At 40.3% G+C, this 17,546-nt stretch overlaps 1 protein-coding gene across 1 annotated transcript; it reads left to right on the top strand.

Moving 5' to 3' along the window:
* The first annotated feature begins 521 nt into the window (after window positions 1-521).
* Window positions 522-17,470, top strand: LOC140367019 (liprin-beta-1-like). Its single transcript, XM_072453315.1, has 25 exons — window positions 522-620; window positions 7,598-7,677; window positions 9,642-9,850; window positions 10,288-10,373; window positions 10,936-11,044; window positions 11,423-11,533; window positions 12,396-12,488; window positions 12,709-12,826; window positions 13,403-13,464; window positions 13,533-13,599; window positions 13,670-13,782; window positions 13,954-14,027; window positions 14,142-14,190; window positions 14,342-14,471; window positions 14,944-15,070; window positions 15,148-15,267; window positions 15,365-15,515; window positions 15,659-15,767; window positions 15,843-15,931; window positions 16,013-16,135; window positions 16,205-16,330; window positions 16,541-16,729; window positions 16,862-17,020; window positions 17,097-17,162; window positions 17,241-17,470. The coding sequence occupies exons 2-25, from the start codon at window positions 7,611-7,613 to the stop codon at window positions 17,319-17,321; spliced, it is 2,628 nt and encodes an 875-aa protein (XP_072309416.1). The 5' UTR covers window positions 522-620; window positions 7,598-7,610; the 3' UTR covers window positions 17,322-17,470.
* Window positions 17,471-17,546: the final 76 nt, after the last annotated feature.

Here is a 17,546-nt window from a genome sequence, read left to right as displayed (position 1 = left end):
AATTAACTATTCTGGCATAACAGTTTTAGCAAAATTTTAAATATATAAAATTTAACTGCAATTTACTTCAATGAGTCGTCCAACCTGTAGTAGGCACTTAAAGGAGCTAGTTGGTTCTTTAAGGAGCTAGGTGGTTCCTTATTGAGCTAAGTGATGAGCTAAGTGGATCCTTAATGAGCTAAGTGGATCCTTAATGTGCTATGTGCTTCCTTAATGAGCTAGGTGGTTCCATGGATCTATTTGTGGTTCCTTGCCTCCTAGATGAATTGGACTTGCCGTTTTTGTGTCTTTGTGTGTGTGTGTGTGTGTGCGTGCGTGCGTGTGTGTGTGTGTGTGTGTTTTTCCCCCCTTCAATGCTTAATTTTAAGAGTAATAGACGGTATGTAGACCAGTAAACAAAAACAAAAAGAACATCAACATACGGGCCTTTTATTTTGACAGAGTGGGTCTTACTTTGAAGCAGTCGCACTTCCTGTTCCTTGCACCATCTTTAACTTGACTTCATTCGCTCCAAATGAAGTTTGGGTCAAAACTTCAGAAATTGAATGAAACGGACGCGTGCGGCGATGCTTTGTTAGCCCCGGGAGTGTGAAGGATCGACTCGTTTCTCCTTCAAACGCGTAAGTTCTAAGTTCTAAGTTCTAAGTGTGCGGTAATTACTGCAGATTTTGCTACAATTGCTGCAGAGTTTGCGTCAGGAGTATCACCGCACTTTTAATTATGATATTTTGGTTAATGAGCAGATGACGCTATAAAAGTTTAGATTAGTTATCTTTTACTCTAGTTCTTTATATTAGATACTGGTTTATGTCCAACGTTTCTTTAACTTCTCAGTCACCCATTTTTATTTTTATTTTCTGCATAATTTGCCTAAATGCCATTTGCAAATGTGACACACAATTTTGCATTGACATTTGGATTTAGAACAATTTGTTTTAGGAAAAGTCTGAACGTTAACAGGGCTAAATTGCATGCTCTCTCTATTTACTGTAATTAAACTTTGGAAATAATTACAGTTGCTTTCAAACCCAAGCACAAACACAAAACACATACTATAGCATCATTCTCATTTTCTGAACTGACTTTTAAAAATAATGTTATGAACCTTTGCTCTCAGCTGGCAAAGTTCCCACTCCGGTTCTCATGATAATCTGGCTTCTTCTGGAGCCAAGAGCTAAAAGCATAACAAAGGATTTTAACTCTGGCCATATTTGTACCACGGCTGCTTTGAGTCTGACATATGTTGTTTATGGTAAGAAGAAAAATGACAGAGAAGCTGTATATATTTTACTTTATGAACACATACTGTACTGTAACTGTAGAACATATCCTCCTGTGAAAAAACCAACAACACTTCCATCAGCCTCTGGAGAACTGTTTTCTCAATTACATTTCGTTGATTGGATTGTGACCTCTGTATCTGTGAAGTCTGCATTCCTCACATAGTTGTCCCTGTGCTCTGGAGTCTCTCAAGTGAAGGGACGTGTGATGTGTGAGACGCTGTGGTGAATGCATCTGATCTGAATTAGAATAATCATCTTGCACCAGAACCGTTCCTTCTCTTAGAGATACTGGGCTCACAGCGACGCTTGAATCACATTTTATTCTGCTGGAGCTGAGTTTTCACTGCTTTTTTCTTTGTGATGATGAGGAAGCTATTTTCCAGAAGGTGGCAGGAAATGTTTCCCGACAGGCCTGAGCCAAGGTTCTTCCTGGCTCAGAGGATGCATCTTGAATTGCTTTCTCTTTGTTCTACTCATCATTTTACTCGATGTAGACAGCATTTTAACTTCAGGAGGCTTTGAGGTATAAGAGCTCACATCCCGTCACTTGATATCAGAGGCTATAATGTCCTGGCTTGCAAAGCTTCTTACTCTGTTCCTTCCTTTTTGTCCTGATCGTTTTCCTTTCCACTTCTATTGGTCTGAATGTGATGTTGCTGGCCCTAGTGCTGGCCCTTGTGGAAAATGTGATCTAGCGTAGTTTGGAGCTGGGTCTGGGTCCTGCTGCTGTGAGTGTCTGGATGACAAAGCGGTGTTTGTGCTCATGCTCAGAGTAGTATAAAGCCAGAGAAATATAATTCTTGTTTAAGTGTGCGCTGTCTGGCTTGCAGTTGTGTGTAAAATGGTCTGAGAGGTAAACAACGACACCAGGAATGAAATGGAGTTTAGCTTCAGAGGATTGATTCAGCTCATGAGTAAGTGATCATTCTACAGTAATATTAATATAGTCCATGTGGTTATGGAGGACCCGGAGGGCCTGAGTAAAGCTTTACTTAAACAAGTCTTTTAACGATTATTGAACGTATAACTTAACAAAGCTTTTATTAAAAGTGTTTTTAAAAGACAATTTACTACATGAATTGCCAAATGCTTTTGTTAAAGCAACTTTTAAAACATGATTTGATAAATATTTCAACAAAAGGTTTTATTGAAAAAATCATTTAACAAATACTTTTAGTAGAAGTAGATTTAGTAACACACCTTTGCAGACTGTATTAGCTTCTCCCATTAGCTTTACCTTGGCTCCCCTGGTCCTCCAGATAAAAGCAGAGCATGGAGGGTAAATCAATCAGAAAGCTCTTTACTGCTTCCCTTTTCTCATTATTTCCTTCAGCCAGGAGAGTCACTGTAAAGCTAAACGGAGAGCTTCATCGCAGAAGGCCTGATACAAACTGCGAAAGGTTTTCCTAAAAGGATTTGTTAATGAATAAAGTCAAGTCATGTTTTAAAAATGGGTTTAATAAAAGCTTTTGTCAATGAATTCATTACAAAGCATTTGCTTATTAGTTTTTGTGTTTGCATTTGTTCCTATGATGTTTCACATTTCACGTGGCTCTCATGGTCCTCCACACCTGGTCGAGTGGGCTGGGCAATACAAATAAATATTATTTCAATATTTTTCTAAGTGATAATATCATATATTATGTCAATCAATCAAAAATATGAAATTTTACTTGTCAGGGTGGCTTGAATTCTTACCTCACTGCAACAATGTTGCTGGTTCGATTCCCAGGCCAGACGAGGCCTTTATTAGACAGGAAAGACAGCGTGAAATGGGGATGAGAGAGAAGGCGGGACATGCAGTAAAGTCGGGATTTGAACTCACGACACTGCTCGACGCATTTCTGTGCGGAGTTTTTTCCTGTGCCTGGGTGGGTGTCCTCCGGGTGCTCCAGTTTGGGTGAATGGAGACAAATTTCCTTACAAGGACAATAAAGTTGATCATAACCTTAAAAACCTGTCAATATCTTATTTGACCAACAATTTGCTTTAAAAGTGCAAAAGTGCAAACCTTGCTTTAAACTCTTGTTTGATAGATCACATTTGTCACGTTTCTGTTCATTTTTTTCTTTTCTTTTTTATTATTATAATTTAGCTCTTTTTCGAGTTAACTCTTTAGGTTTATCACATGTATTCTATAATTTAATATAAAAAATGTCCATATTCTTAAAACGACAATCCTCAATTTTTATTATGTTCTACCATCATTGTAAAGTGGCCCATGTGATCATATTTTCATATTTGGCTTGGATTTAAAAAAGAACAAGGCGCAGTCAGGGGTCAGAGGGGTCCGGTTTGGGGACCACAAGATCTCATCTCTGCTGTTTGAAGATGATGTTGTCCATCAAACCTGGACCTGCAGCACTGGGACGGTTTGAGTGTGAAGCAGCTGTGATGAAGATCAGCCCTCCAAATCCAAGGCCATGGTTCTCAACCGGAAAAACTGGGAGAGTCCTTGCTCCAGGTGGAGTTTTGGAGGAGTTTAAGTATCTCGGGGTCTTGTTCATGAATGCAGGATGGAGCGTGAGATTGACAGGTGTATTGATGCAGCGTCTGCAGTGATGCGGTTGCTGCATTGAACAGTTTTGGTGACTAGTCAAAAGGCTGTCGATTTTACTGGCCAATCTAGGTTCCTCCCCTCCCCTATGGTCATGAGCTTTAGGTAATGACAAAAAGGACAAGATCGTAGACACAAGCGATTGAAATGAGTTTAGTCCACAGGGTGGCTGAGTGCCGAGTTGACAGGAAATGTGTCAACTTTGTGTTTTTGATGAAAATACCCTTTTGTCTCTAAATATTCTCCTCTGGGATGTTTTCAAACGGCTTCACTTCAGCTTTATCTGAGGAAAATTAAGAAAAAATCCCATGGCTTTTTGTGTTCTAAACATCAAATGTATTACTCAAAAGAATAATCTCTGTATCAAAATACTGTAGTAGTTGCAGCCTTATTCTCAGTAGCCCTGATCCTGTACCAAGACTTGAGTTCAGACCACCTCCATGCACACAAAGACATAGGCAATGTCAGTAAAGTGTCATGCCCAAGAACACAAGATGCATGCACTGCTCAGAGATGAGAACAGGATTGAACTGCCAACCTTGACGTTTATGGGCTGGTCTGGTATATCTCCTTTTGATACTGTTTAGCTGATTATTTAATGCTACCACTACAGTGTAATGAGTGGACATGCAAACCGAAGAGTTCAGCAGCGTTAAGTGCACATCTGTAGCACAGCTGGAGGAGCGGGCAGAGGCCCTGCTGGAGCCGTGTGTATTTTACAAACTGTCCACTCTTCACTGGCCACTTAATCCCAGACTTCCTGTTTTAATGCATTGTCTCTCCCCCTTTTGTATCGCTCTCCCTCGCCTAGTAACCATAGTACACTACAGTTATCTGACTTTAGAGATTTCACTAGCACCTACACATGGACACTGAGGCGTAGGACTGCAAGATGAATCACAATCAAATCAAAATTGCAATTTAAAATGGACGCAATTAGAAAATCGCAAAGGGATTTTTGAAGTGCAATAATTACCTCTAATATCCTGTCTAATTCCGCATAGCAACTGCCAATTATTATCTGTGCAAACATGCTCTGAACATGCTATTTCCTTCCAGGGACAGGAGTTGAAAATTAGCTCTGGCTTTAAACTTTGAATGCATCACATCGGCTGCAAGCTTTGTTTTGTAACTATGTATGATTGCATTGTCCCTGTCAAATAAATACATAAATAAAATAAAATAGAAATACATGTCTGTCTTTTAGTAGTTTGTCTGTTCAGAGGCCTTTTTATTAACAAAATGAATAAAACAAACCTAATCACAGAAAAGTCACACAAGTCTGCTGCAGAACTATCAATAATAATGACATAATAACACATTCACAATACCGCTCTCATTTCTTCCCTGTAATGGTTAAGATTTTGTATTGTATATATTTATTTATTTATAAGTTTGTAGAATGTTGTATTTCCTTCCATATTCTTACCCCACAAGAGGAAATGTGTATAATATAATTCGTTGTTCCCCTTAAGAGATACTTAATGAGTAAAAGGTTATTACTTGCTCTATACAATATTTGTGCTGTTAAAAATAATATCTGTAGTTTAAATGGCTCTGATTCAACCAACAATAAATGTGTATGTTCCTGATATCCAACCTTATGTATGACTCGTTATGTATGTGTGTACTTTACCCTTAATATTCACATCCTCATCCTCACATGTGTAGTAGTCCTAGTGTAGTTTTAAAGCATTTTCTTTGACCAAAGGCTTGATAACTGGGCTCAGGAAGAACGTTTGTCCAAACACTTAAATGAAACAGCAAAATGATAAACATTTTGAATTTTTTACAGTTCTGTGTATTTTTTCTATGTAGTAAACATGATGGGTTTGGAGTCGCATTACCCTGTGTCTTATGTTGAAGGTTTAGTGTGTTTTGTGGTCTGTTTAAAAGCCTGCAGAGTGTGAGGTCAGAGGTCATGGGGATGTCAGTACCAGTGTTTTAGAGGAAGCCGACCTGCTCAGGAATGCACATGGAGGTGACTCCCACCGAGGTCTTATCAACACTCACCGCAGCATATTTTTGTACTTCAGTACTTTCAGATCCACCAATTTCATGAAAAAGCAGATCGTGCAGACAAAATCATATGTTTTCATACAGCATTGCTTCAATCTCCCCCTGACCAACACATGATCAAAATGTTAATAAATGGAGACCTTTTGAAATTCTTGTTATGATTGAATTAAACTGTAGCAATTGTATCGTAAATTAGATTTGAAAATATGCTTTTCTCCCGCTGTGATTTGTTGTGAAACTTCTAAAGTGGATTCGATGAAATTATCACAGGACTGGCAGCACCCCTTTAATCTGGAAAGTTGATAATTGGACTATTTGGTTATACAATAACTGTGATTATTCTGATCACAATAGAATTCTAAGTACTAAAAATAAGTAATTTAAATGAAATATCTTGTCCAAAAAAGTAAACCTAAATGTAAAAGTGCTTTTTGTCTGGCTGCTTGTGTTACATTAATTTAAAAGTGCATTAGACAGAAACTGTTGTTGTTTAGTCTCTGTGTCAGTTATTGTGAATAATTGTTCAATTGTGATGTTTATATATTGTGCCTTTTGAATGAACAAAGCACAGAATAACAGTGTGGCTAATTTGTGTTTTGAATCACAACAGAAGTTACATTCTTGGAGGGAGGACATGCTCGGGGCCCGTCCTGCTCTTGAGAACGTGCAGCTGACAAAATATACATGACATTTGAATGATAATGAGGATGATAGCTCACTCGTCCTATTCTCCAAACAAAAGAAAATCTATGTATAATGACTTAAACTTGTATGGAAATGCGCAAAAACGTTGAGAAGAATATCCAAGATTTTTTAAGAATCCACCTAAAATATTAGTACTTTTGTCGTATATAATCAAGTATTTGGTTATTGTCACATCTTCATCAAATTAATAATCTGATTGCTCTTTCATATTCCACGACTGACCCAGTTTTGTATTCAGTTGGTATTTTTAAGACTTTAATAGATTGAACTGCTCTTACTGCCTTTTAGAAATATTACAATTACAAAATCCAGTCCAATCACATCTCTAATGCCTATATTTACCGTGCAGGGTGTGACACTTTGACCCCTCATAGGCCGGAAATGAAGTAAAAGTGTGCTAACCTCCCCCCCTCCCGCAGAAGTGTGTGGACAAACAGTGCCCTTGTTTCCATAGCCCGCTCTTTATCCAAAAAGCACGTTCTTAAAGCTTTAACTCGTCGTGATAAAGGATTATTGGATGCAAAAGGAGAAACATGTGATGAGTGTTTTGATGCAGCAGTCACGGGGCCTTGTGTCCAGTTCGTTATGGAAGTTTAAGACGCCACACATGCCACGGGTCCCTGAGGAAGAAGGGCTTGATTATTGCGCACCGGGGACTGCCCCACCAACACCCATGACTACCCACTGGCCAAGACACAAGACATGCTGGGTAATGATGCGAGGCGTGACAACACAAAAAGAGCGCTCTGATGTCCCGGGTCGCGGGGCTGGACGGGCGCTGTGCGAAAACAAGAACATTGTTATCTGTATGGAAATGTCTTGCTAATCTTGTTTTGTTCAAAGCATATTTCAAAAGATAAAAAGGGCAAAGCATTCGTGGTAAATCATTTGAAAATTCTGATTCTTATTTGTTTGTAATTGAAAGCTGCACTGTGTAAGATTGGGTTATAGTTGGAAGACATTTGTGCTTATGATATGTGGTGTACGATATTACATTATCCATTAATTCCCATAATCCTTGTGTCTCTTTCAGATTCATTGAGCGGATGATGATGTCTGATGCCAGTGAGATGTTGGCTGCTGCCTTGGAGCAAATGGATGGGATCATAGCAGGTAACCGCAGCTGGACGCTCAGGCCTGACTGTAGCGCGTCCTTAAGTGGGCATAATATGGACTCCGAACACATCTGGAAGTCATGAGGAGAAGCTGGGAGTATAAGTCCAGCACAATGCGGTTAGTGTGAAACGTATGTATAGTGCTTCAGGGGCGCCGCCAGATCATGAGTCTCACCTTCAGATGCTTCTCCTCAGTTTGTGCTGTGGATTCTCAGAGTTTTCATACACCCAATACAGAAGTGTTAAAGTGTATTCTTCAGTGGACTATGGCTAGCATTATTGGACAAGAGATGGACTAAAAATACCCTTCACCAGGTCTAAAGTTTGAAGAGTCCAACAATGAAACCAGAGCAAAAGTAGAACCAAAAAACCAGGACTTGGGACTAAATGTGTTCAATGTGTGTTGCAAAGTTAAATTAGATGTATAAGTTTTCTTTCTTTTCTTTCTTTTCTTTTCTTCTTTCTTTCTTTTTTTCTTTTTTTTTAATTTCATTTTCTTCCTTATCTTTCTTTTTTTCTTTCCTTCTTTTTTCTTTCCTTTTCTTTCTTTTTTTCTTTTCTTTTCTTCTTTCTTTTCTTTCTTTTTTTCTTTTCTTTTTTTCTTTCTTTTCTTTCTTTCAAATGTATGTATTTATTTAAAGATTGTGTAATTGTATGCCAAACAAAAATGCCTCGATAGCGACTGGCTCCTGTGAAACTAATGTAAAACTCAAACAGCTTAGAAACGGCTCAGTATCAAGTCTGTGAACGCTCCGTGCATTGACCAAAACAAATGATTTTTCAGGGTCAGTCGTCTATATTTCTGCTTTTGGACTTGGCAAACTTTGCAGATGAGCAAAACAGACGTGAGCTCAGGAGTCCTTTTTTCCTCTGATTTGTGTAATTATAGCGCTGACCTTTCCAGCAGGCGCGAGTGAGCTGATTGTCATGTGACTTCCTGTGTCCCCACTGTTTCCGCGGAAACCACAGTCACCATAAGGATCACTCCTCTGCCCCTACGAGGAGAGTGAGCGAATAATAGGCTATGGATAACGAGGTTTTATTTAATCACTTCTTCCGTGACCATGTGACCCCTGGAGGGCACGGCAGATTTGAAAAGTGAATGAAACAGTCTTAGAAATAAAAGTGCAGAGGCGCAAATGGAAAGAACAGCCACTTAAAAAACACTAATTGGTGCACGTGTCGTCTTATTTTTCTTTTTCTAATCTCATTTTTCTTATTTTTTCGGCATTTTCTTCTTTGTTTTTCTTTTTTCTCCTTTTTCTTTCGATTTCTTCTTTTTCCTCTTCATTTTCTTCTTGTTGTTTTGTATTTATTTCACGAATTCCAGTTCCTGGGAAGCTTTTGAATATTTCTTTGCGATATCCATCTCAAGGAATGAATATATAGTGTACAACAATAACACCATAGATAGACATTTGTATTTGTGTTCTGAATTTGCTTTGCTCTGTCTGGTTTAGTCTTAGAGTTTACACGTGTATATCTGTGTGTTCATCAGACATTATATGCTTGTATAATAGTAGACATACATTATTATAACACTCTGTCAGGCTGTGGGCTGCATCATGTCCTCTTATGTCACATCAGTTTCATGCTCTACAGAACATGTCTGTGTCACATGTTGTACCAACCATTCAATTTAAGAAGTGCAGCCAGTTGTTTTTATTCTTTAATGATATTTTCTTAAGTGTACCTATATTTGGAAAGTAATTAAAATCTCAAAGTCCCATGAATTACAACAGCCGAGTACCAAGTTATTTTTAGTTTTTGCCATTTGAGATTCATCTGACCGAGGTCGGTACAAAATACAACCCTAGAAGACTTTGTTCCCATGACGAAACTGCTATAAACATGTATGTATAGCACTGCCATTTAACATCCCCCCCAATTCAGACCATCGCTCCCACTGTGAATTTTGATGGCTTGTTTTTGTCATTTGTTTTTGTCCCTTCAAACCTCTAGGCTCCAAGGCCATGGATTACTCCAATGGTCTGTTTGAATGCCAGTCCCCCACATCGCCTGGGTTCCTGGGTGGCCTCCGGGTGCTGCACCTCCTGGAGGATCTGCGGGCCGCTCTGGAGCTCATGGACAATGAGGAGCGAGACAACCTGCGCTGTCAGATCCCAGACTCCACTGCAGAGGGCCTGGCTGAGTGGCTGCACGGCCGGATGGTAAAATCCTCCATTCAGTTTGATGAAAGCTGGAGTTGACATATTTGGTATACTTTGAGTTTCCATGTTAATTGAACTATTACTTTGACTGGTTCGGTCGTCATTTTCCATGTTGTACATGTTTTGAGTTCGGTCCAGTTTTGGTCAGATGTTTACGCTGGGATCCCTGGTCACACACAACGGGACACTTTGTTTATACATACTGTATTATCAAAGTATAAATCCAAAAGAATAGAGTATGGATCTTAAATGGGACTCAAGCCTTATGTTTTTCTGTCCTCGTCGAGAAAGTAAAGAGAAACATTTGAGACCATATGTGAAGCTTCAGTCAGGCAGACTTCCTCCCTAACATGCTTTTATTTTGCAGAAATACTTCATGTCACTGATGCTCTGAAGTTCAGCATGTGCTGGGAACTCAATGTTTCTGTTGTTTTTAGACAAACGGACACAGCTCTGAGTCGGGCTACCAAGAGCGCCTGTCGCGCCTGGAGAGTGACAAAGAATGTCTTGTTCTGCAGGTGAGGTCCCTCTTTGCAAAGCTTTATCTAGTGTGAAAAATAGTATTTCTCAAGCCACCAAGCCCGTCATACATCTTCACACTTACAAGATGGTGTATTTTCCGGACTTTATGGAACTTTAAAGGTGCATTATGTAACTTCTCTGGTTGGGGGTCCGTCACTTGCTTGTCTCAGGTGTGATGTTACTGCTTTGCCCGGGATGTTCCACATTAAGGCATTAAATGCCTCCATCTCCAAGGAGACGAGCAGGTGACCACCAGGTCAAGTTCCAGCTTAGATCTCTGATCACACTTTTTAAATGTATTTATTTTTAATATAAATAGCATTCAAACATCTCCATGGATACAAGCATGACCTCCACCAGAAAGTGACATATTATATTTCATAATACGAGCCACTATGTGCTCCAAGCCAGTGTAGTTTCTGTGCCAGTTCTAATCCTGGACCCTAGAGCAGACAAAAGCAGAGATAAATGTATTAAATACAGACCACATGAATGTGCAAACACTTTCTGTGTTGACGCCTGAATTGAAGTCTGAATTTGTTCTGTGGCGTTTTTCAGGTCAGTGTTTTAACTGACCAAGTAGAAGTTCAAGGTGAAAAGATTCGAGACCTGGACTCTTGTCTTGACCAACACCGTGAGAAGTTAAATACAACTGAAGAGCTGCTGCAGCAGGTGCGGCATCTGCACTACACAAATACATCCCATTACTCCAGATCAGACCAGAATTTGATATTTCATTTATTCTGCATTTATATTGTAGATATACTTTTGGTAACACTTAACTTTAGGCACATTAAAAGCCATAGAATGTACTTGATGATAATAATAATAATAATAATAATGTATCTGTTTGTATTCATAGTTTATGGCCATATTTTGCAATTATGCAGCCAATAATTATTTTCTTCCCATTAATACTTCTCCTGATTAGCATCTTTAGCAACAGATGCTCTTGTACACATACTATCATCTTAATAGGCATTATTAAGTATTTTTAAATACACAAACCAGGATCTCTAAACTAAAGTGTTCTCATACTTTTTCTTGCAGGAGCTTTTGAACAGGTCAGCGTTGGAGACTCAGAAGATGGAGCTGATGACGGAGGTGTCCAGTCTGAAGCTAAAGCTCACTGCCGTGGAGCGGGATCACAGAGACAGTGAGGTAAAGGCATCATCAGACCCACTCTAATGTGCCACTGTGTTAAATGGATGGTTTGGCAGTCTTCCAGTCATTGTTTAGAAGACACAAAGGTTCACTAGAGTGTGCCCGATGGTCCCAGTGCGTCATGTGGCGTGGGCTGAACTTTATTAGAGGCTACAGGACACTCAGGCAGCTGTTTCCTGCCAGAGCTCCCCCAACTCCCATTCACCCCTCGCATACCTCCTCTGCGTCCAAGCCTGCCAGACTTGTAGTTTCCATACTCCTTTCCACAAGCAGGAAAATGAAGCATATATTACAGAATTTGACAGATGTGGGGACGTTTCATTGAACTTGTATCGGCCATTTGAGTAATCCAACGCATACATTTTAAACACTATTCTATTCATTGGTTGTTACACTACGCAATTATGTCACTCAACGTTTCTGGTAGAGCCCTGTGCTGTGACCTTTATACATGCTGTCGACAGAATTATTGAGGAAAACAAAATGGATTCAGGGTTGTACAACATATTGTATCTATGTGTAATGTATTTCAAACTCACTCCATGCCTTCTCTTTTTTAGTGTCCTATATAAATCCTTGCAATGTAAATAAGACGTGACTAATACAGATGAAATGACTAAAGGTCTCTTCAAATCAACACACTGGAATCATTTATCTTTCCAATAGCTGTCCGAGTGACTAGTTGATTTGTTGGAAAGATTTCCATGAGCTCCACTTCTTCTAGAGGGATGTGGATGTACAGTCATTTCTGCTGAATTTGGTAGATAGTCAAAAAAACGAGAACGTGTCTCCCACAGGTCTGTGTTGAGTCTTTGTGACGCTTAAACGTTTTTTTTGTTTTTGTTTTTTTTTACCTCAGGGCTTGTACCAGGAAGTAACTGACCTGCGATTCAGGGTGACGGACACTGAGAATGAAAGACTTCTGTGCGAGAAGAAATTCAGGGCTACTAAAGTGAGTTTCAGGGCTCAAACCGATGCTGGACTTTGTGTTCACTCTGACCTCTCTATTATTCACTCCGTACTCGGTGGTGGTACTTTTTTTAGACATTCTAGAGCCACAGCCACTTGAAGATATTCCCCTAAAAGGCTTTGCTCCATTTACTGGCACAACTGTCAATCAAATGTATAGTATTTCAAAGTCTTGTCGCATTGTCGTCTTTCTCTTGCACCAGGAGGAAATGCAGATACTTCAGAGGCAGTTGGAGGAGCAAGAGTTTGAGCTTAAGAGACGGGCCAATGAGGGCAGACTGAGAGCAGACGGCTGCAGCAGAGCGGACGGCGCAGAGAGAGGTCAGGAAACCACTTTTTTACATTTTCATCACAGCAATATACAAACTGTCCTCACGGGGATTAGACACGAGACATTTCAGACTCTAATAACTGCACGTTCCCTGCAGCACATTTGCGTGGAATCTTTCATTTATTGTTTTACTCCACGTCCCGCGTCCCAGGCAACAGAAACTCTTGACTTCTTATCTGGGATACCAAACATAGTGTCTGTTTTACACCTCCTGCTGACACGATCCAGGCTGGTGCAGGGGAATGCGGCTGGATATTTAGAGAGGCCGGTATTATTGCTGTGCTTGTTAACGTACACAGCTCATGTAGATTTATACTCTGCGTGTGGATGTGTCGTAGTCAAAATAAATACTAGTTTGACTCTTCATTACTGTCTTAATTAAACCTTGGCTTATGTAATTATTAAAGCATACAATCAGCTGGCTTTCTCTGCAGCCTGGAACTATTAAATGTTTATGGAAAATGTATTTGAATTTCAATATTTGTATGTGATCTGGCCCAGCTAACAGGGCTGTCTTCTCATAAACTCTTAAAAATCCTTATGAAGTCCATTATGAATGTGTTTAGATGCAGAAATGTTGAAGATGAAGAGGACTTTAGAGACACTGACATCAACCAACGATGAGAAGGTGCATATTAAAACAAATGTGGTGCATGCGTACGACTGCTTTGGCTTGAATACCGCTCTTTGATGCAGGAACAAAGGATAAAGGAGCTTGAGGAGTCCCTTACAAAGTGCAAGAATGTTCAAGAGATAGCCAAAGGTCAGTAATGTACACATGACATTAAACAACTTGAGAGCAGCCCCATAATGCACAGGTTTGTGTGTCTCAGAGCGGTTTAGGGAAGATGACTACGCTGATATCACGGATGATTCGTCATATCCAGCGTCGGTGGAGGTGGATCAGGCCCTGGTGGAGGGAGAGACGGGAAGGAGCTCTGGAGAGGTAAACACACGGCCTCTGTCAAAACAGTTTGCTCACAGGATAAAGCCCAGACTCGAGACTTCCTCTGAGAAGCCTCCCACTCCACTTGAAATCCACAGCTTCAGATTTAATTTTGTTGGGCGGAGTTCATAAGGGGATCAATAATGGCTTGATATTACAATTGTGTTTCAGTCGATTCCATGTATAGCAGTGCTTTCTGAAATGAATGAATTGGACAGAGAGCGACAATTAAAGGCAACACAAAGGTAAACTATCTTCAGTATATATAATGCATCTTACTAAAAAAGGCTCACAATGATAAGATGAGTAATAGTTGCTTAATACTGGCGTAAGAAGAATTCAAATGCTTCTCTTCACAGTTCAGTGGAAGGCCCGGGAAGCCCACCAGAAGAGGGCAAAACTCTACAAGTGAGAAGAGTTAACACGTGACATGCATGAACAGTGTTTCTGTACATTTGTGGTCACTGTCACAAGAAGCATCACAAGACATTCACTTATAATGTTTGTGTGACACCTGGTGGTCGATTGTGGCATTACAGGATACTCCTTTTCCCCCCAGATAAATGATGAACCCATTAAATCGAGCTTAAGTTCTGAAAGCTTTGGTAGTAAAAAGGTCCGTGCATCTTTTGGCCGAGGATTTTTCAAGCTGCGTGGGGGAAAAAACAGCGGAGGCACCTCAACTCTGGGTGAGTCCCATTGACCTATTGACCTCAACCTACTGACTCAATCCCTGTAAAGAAAATGTATTGCCTTGTATATTACAATTCAGTACATACAGGGGTGCCCATACATTATTACACTTAATGGAAGAGTATTCTTTGCACCCTTTTCAAACTCTGATGCACCTTTCAGTCAGTTTGGTCCTGACCCGGGCCTGGCACTGCATGTAAACCATGTAATTGCAACATAATGTAGCTAAACTATGCACATGTGTTTGACAAGTCATACAATCCGTTTTAAAAATGTTGATTTAAAATATAAAATATTAAATGAATACAATTATTAGACGACAATTAAACAACTGAAAATTTTTGTCTAAAATAATAATAATAATTTTTGGACACAAAAGCCAGAGATCCAGTAGAAATGGACCTCTAGAGAAAGTCTGTTTGAGGGACAGTTTTGAATGACATTATATATCTTTTTGTTTTGCACCAGAAGCTGAACGTAAAGGCACAGATCATCTAGACTTGGCTGGGGTTAGCCCACACAAAACTACAACTCCTTCACCAACGTCTCCAGAAACTAAAAAGAAGTCAAAGGGTTTAATGAAACTTTTTGGAAGGTAAGTATTTTTCTGATGTTTGGACAATAAGGATAAAGTGTATAACCAAAGCACAAAGTGTGATTTAACTCCTGTAGACTAAAAAGAAGTCACTCTACATCTTTTAACCTTGATGACGCTGAGATGGAGTTCAGGAGGGGAGGAGTCAGAGCAACAGCTGGTCCTCGTCTCGGGTGGTCACGCGAACCCAAACACCAGCAAGTGCCCCTTTTTAAAATACATATCTGATAGTTCAATATTGCTCATAAAGATAAGATTCTTGATCTGATCAGTGGCGCTTGTGTGTCCTCACAGAGCTGTAAGTGTCCCTTTCTCCCAGTGGAGTAAAGAGGAGGTGTGTGGATGGCTGCATGAACAGGGCCTGGGACTGTACGCCGCTCAAGGCCAGAGCTGGATAAAGTCTGGACAAACTCTTCTGCATGCGTCACAACATGAAGTGGAGAAGGTAGTTAAAGGTTACTAACTCTGTGATTATTCAGTAATAGTCTTCTATGACCTTGATGCAATCATTAAAAAAAGGATTTGAAGTGTGCTCCAGCACCGAACCTGCTGTTGCCTTGGTAATCCTCCCGTGCCTCTTCTCTCCAGGAGCTGAGCATTAGGCAGCCGCTCCACAGGAAGAAATTACAGCTGGCCCTGCAAGTTCTCGGATCAGAGGACGACCTTCAGGGCGGACTGGACCACCACTGGGTCACCAGTGGGTTACACATTTTTGTCATCCTGGTGCAATTTGTATGTTTATTTTGTTGCTAAATGACTGTTGTTTTGTCAGGATGGCTGGATGACATCGGCCTCCCTCAGTACAAGAGTCACTTTGATGAGGCCCGTGTTGACGGGCGAATGCTGCACTTCATGGCCGTGGTGAGTTTATACGACGACGCAATGAGTGTTATAGTTATTGAACATAGACCTATGGTTATTGTTGTACATTGTGTGTCCTAGGAAGATCTCCTGTCTCTGAAAGTGGGCAGTGTTCTTCATCACCTCAGTATTAAAAGAGCCATTCAGGTTCTTCGGCTCAACTCGTATGACCCCAGCTGCCTCCGACGCAGACCCTGTGATGAGGTAACCTGCACATACGTTCAGAGAGTTTTCTAATTAGACTTTGGATTAAAGTCTTCAATGTTTGTGCAGAATAATATCACACCAGCTGAAATCTCTCAGTGGACCAATCACAGAGTGATGGAGTGGCTCAGGTCTGTGGATCTGGCAGAATATGCTCCAAATCTGCGGGGGAGTGGAGTCCACGGAGGGCTCATGGTGAGAAACTGTACTATATTGAGAACCAAAATGTTAGTTGCTCTGCCATAAACAAAGAGAAGCAGAAGGTTGAAACCTGACAAACACATTGTCACAAATGTGTTTGTCATGTGTACTTAATGAAGTCACTAGTTTTAAGATAAGATTTTTACATATTTTATACACACTTCAGAAAAATGATCCTCCCAAATCTACTCTATTTGTCCAAAGGTATTAGAGCCTCGCTTCAACGTAGAATCTCTGGCCCTTCTGCTTAATATTCCTCCAAATAAAACCCTGCTGCGGCGCCACCTGGCAACACATTTCCACCTGCTCATCGGCTCAGAGGCACAGCGGCTCAAACAGGACTGCCTGGAAAACCCAGACTACACTGTCCTGACGGCCACTGCCAAGGTCAAGGTAACCGCTATTATTTACTATGTTTACCAAACCATTAAATCTCTTTATTTCTGTTTTTAAGAAGGTTTTATGAACTATTCTTACTTTTGTATTTAATTATGAACAATACATTTGACTTTTCTGCCCTTTCAGCCAAGGCGTTTATCGTTTGGTAGCTTTGGTTCGTTGAGAAGGAAACGTCAAGATGATAGTGATGAACTCGTCTGCCCCATGAACGTGGAAATGCCCAAGAGCAGCAGCTTCCAGACGGGGGCGCTGGTGTATGAGCACCACCTTGACCCCCTAGAACAGGTTCAAAGGCACCTCCACCCTTAAACACGACAGTTGTTTTAACCTAGTCACTGAGTTCTTTTTGATGCTTTGGCAGATGGAGGACTCTGAGGGGACTGTAAGACAAATCGGAGAATTTTCAGACGGAATAAACAATTTGACAGTGAGTTTCTTTCTTAATTCTGATTGAAGTAAATAAATGAAATATGGCTATGTAAATCAAGTACACTTTTCATTTCAGAGCATGCTGAAGGAGGACGAGTTTTTCCAGGAGGCAACGTATTGTCCTGAAGATGACACAGCACAGACAGAACACTCTTAATGTGGTGAATAATAAACTAAACTTTGAGAAGTAACCGTGCCAACACCAACTGTGAGCTGACCAAATATTTGAACATGCTTTCACTCCCATCATTCTGAACGGTTAGTCTTGGTTCAAGAGTTGTATAGCTGCTACTTTCAATATTTTAATACATGTCTTGTGGTACTAAGAGGGATTTAACTCACAACTATGGGATGTTCATTGAGTTTATTTTGGTTTGTTCAA

The sequence above is a fragment of the Eucyclogobius newberryi genome, unplaced genomic scaffold (genome assembly GCF_026437365.1).
Source record: "Eucyclogobius newberryi isolate DKJ021-1_F unplaced genomic scaffold, fEucNew1.0.hap1 SCAF_2, whole genome shotgun sequence".
Lineage (NCBI taxonomy): Eukaryota > Metazoa > Chordata > Actinopteri > Gobiiformes > Gobiidae > Eucyclogobius > Eucyclogobius newberryi.
The sequence above is the reverse complement of the archived record's forward strand: the minus strand, read 5'-3'. Positions and strand labels throughout refer to the sequence as shown.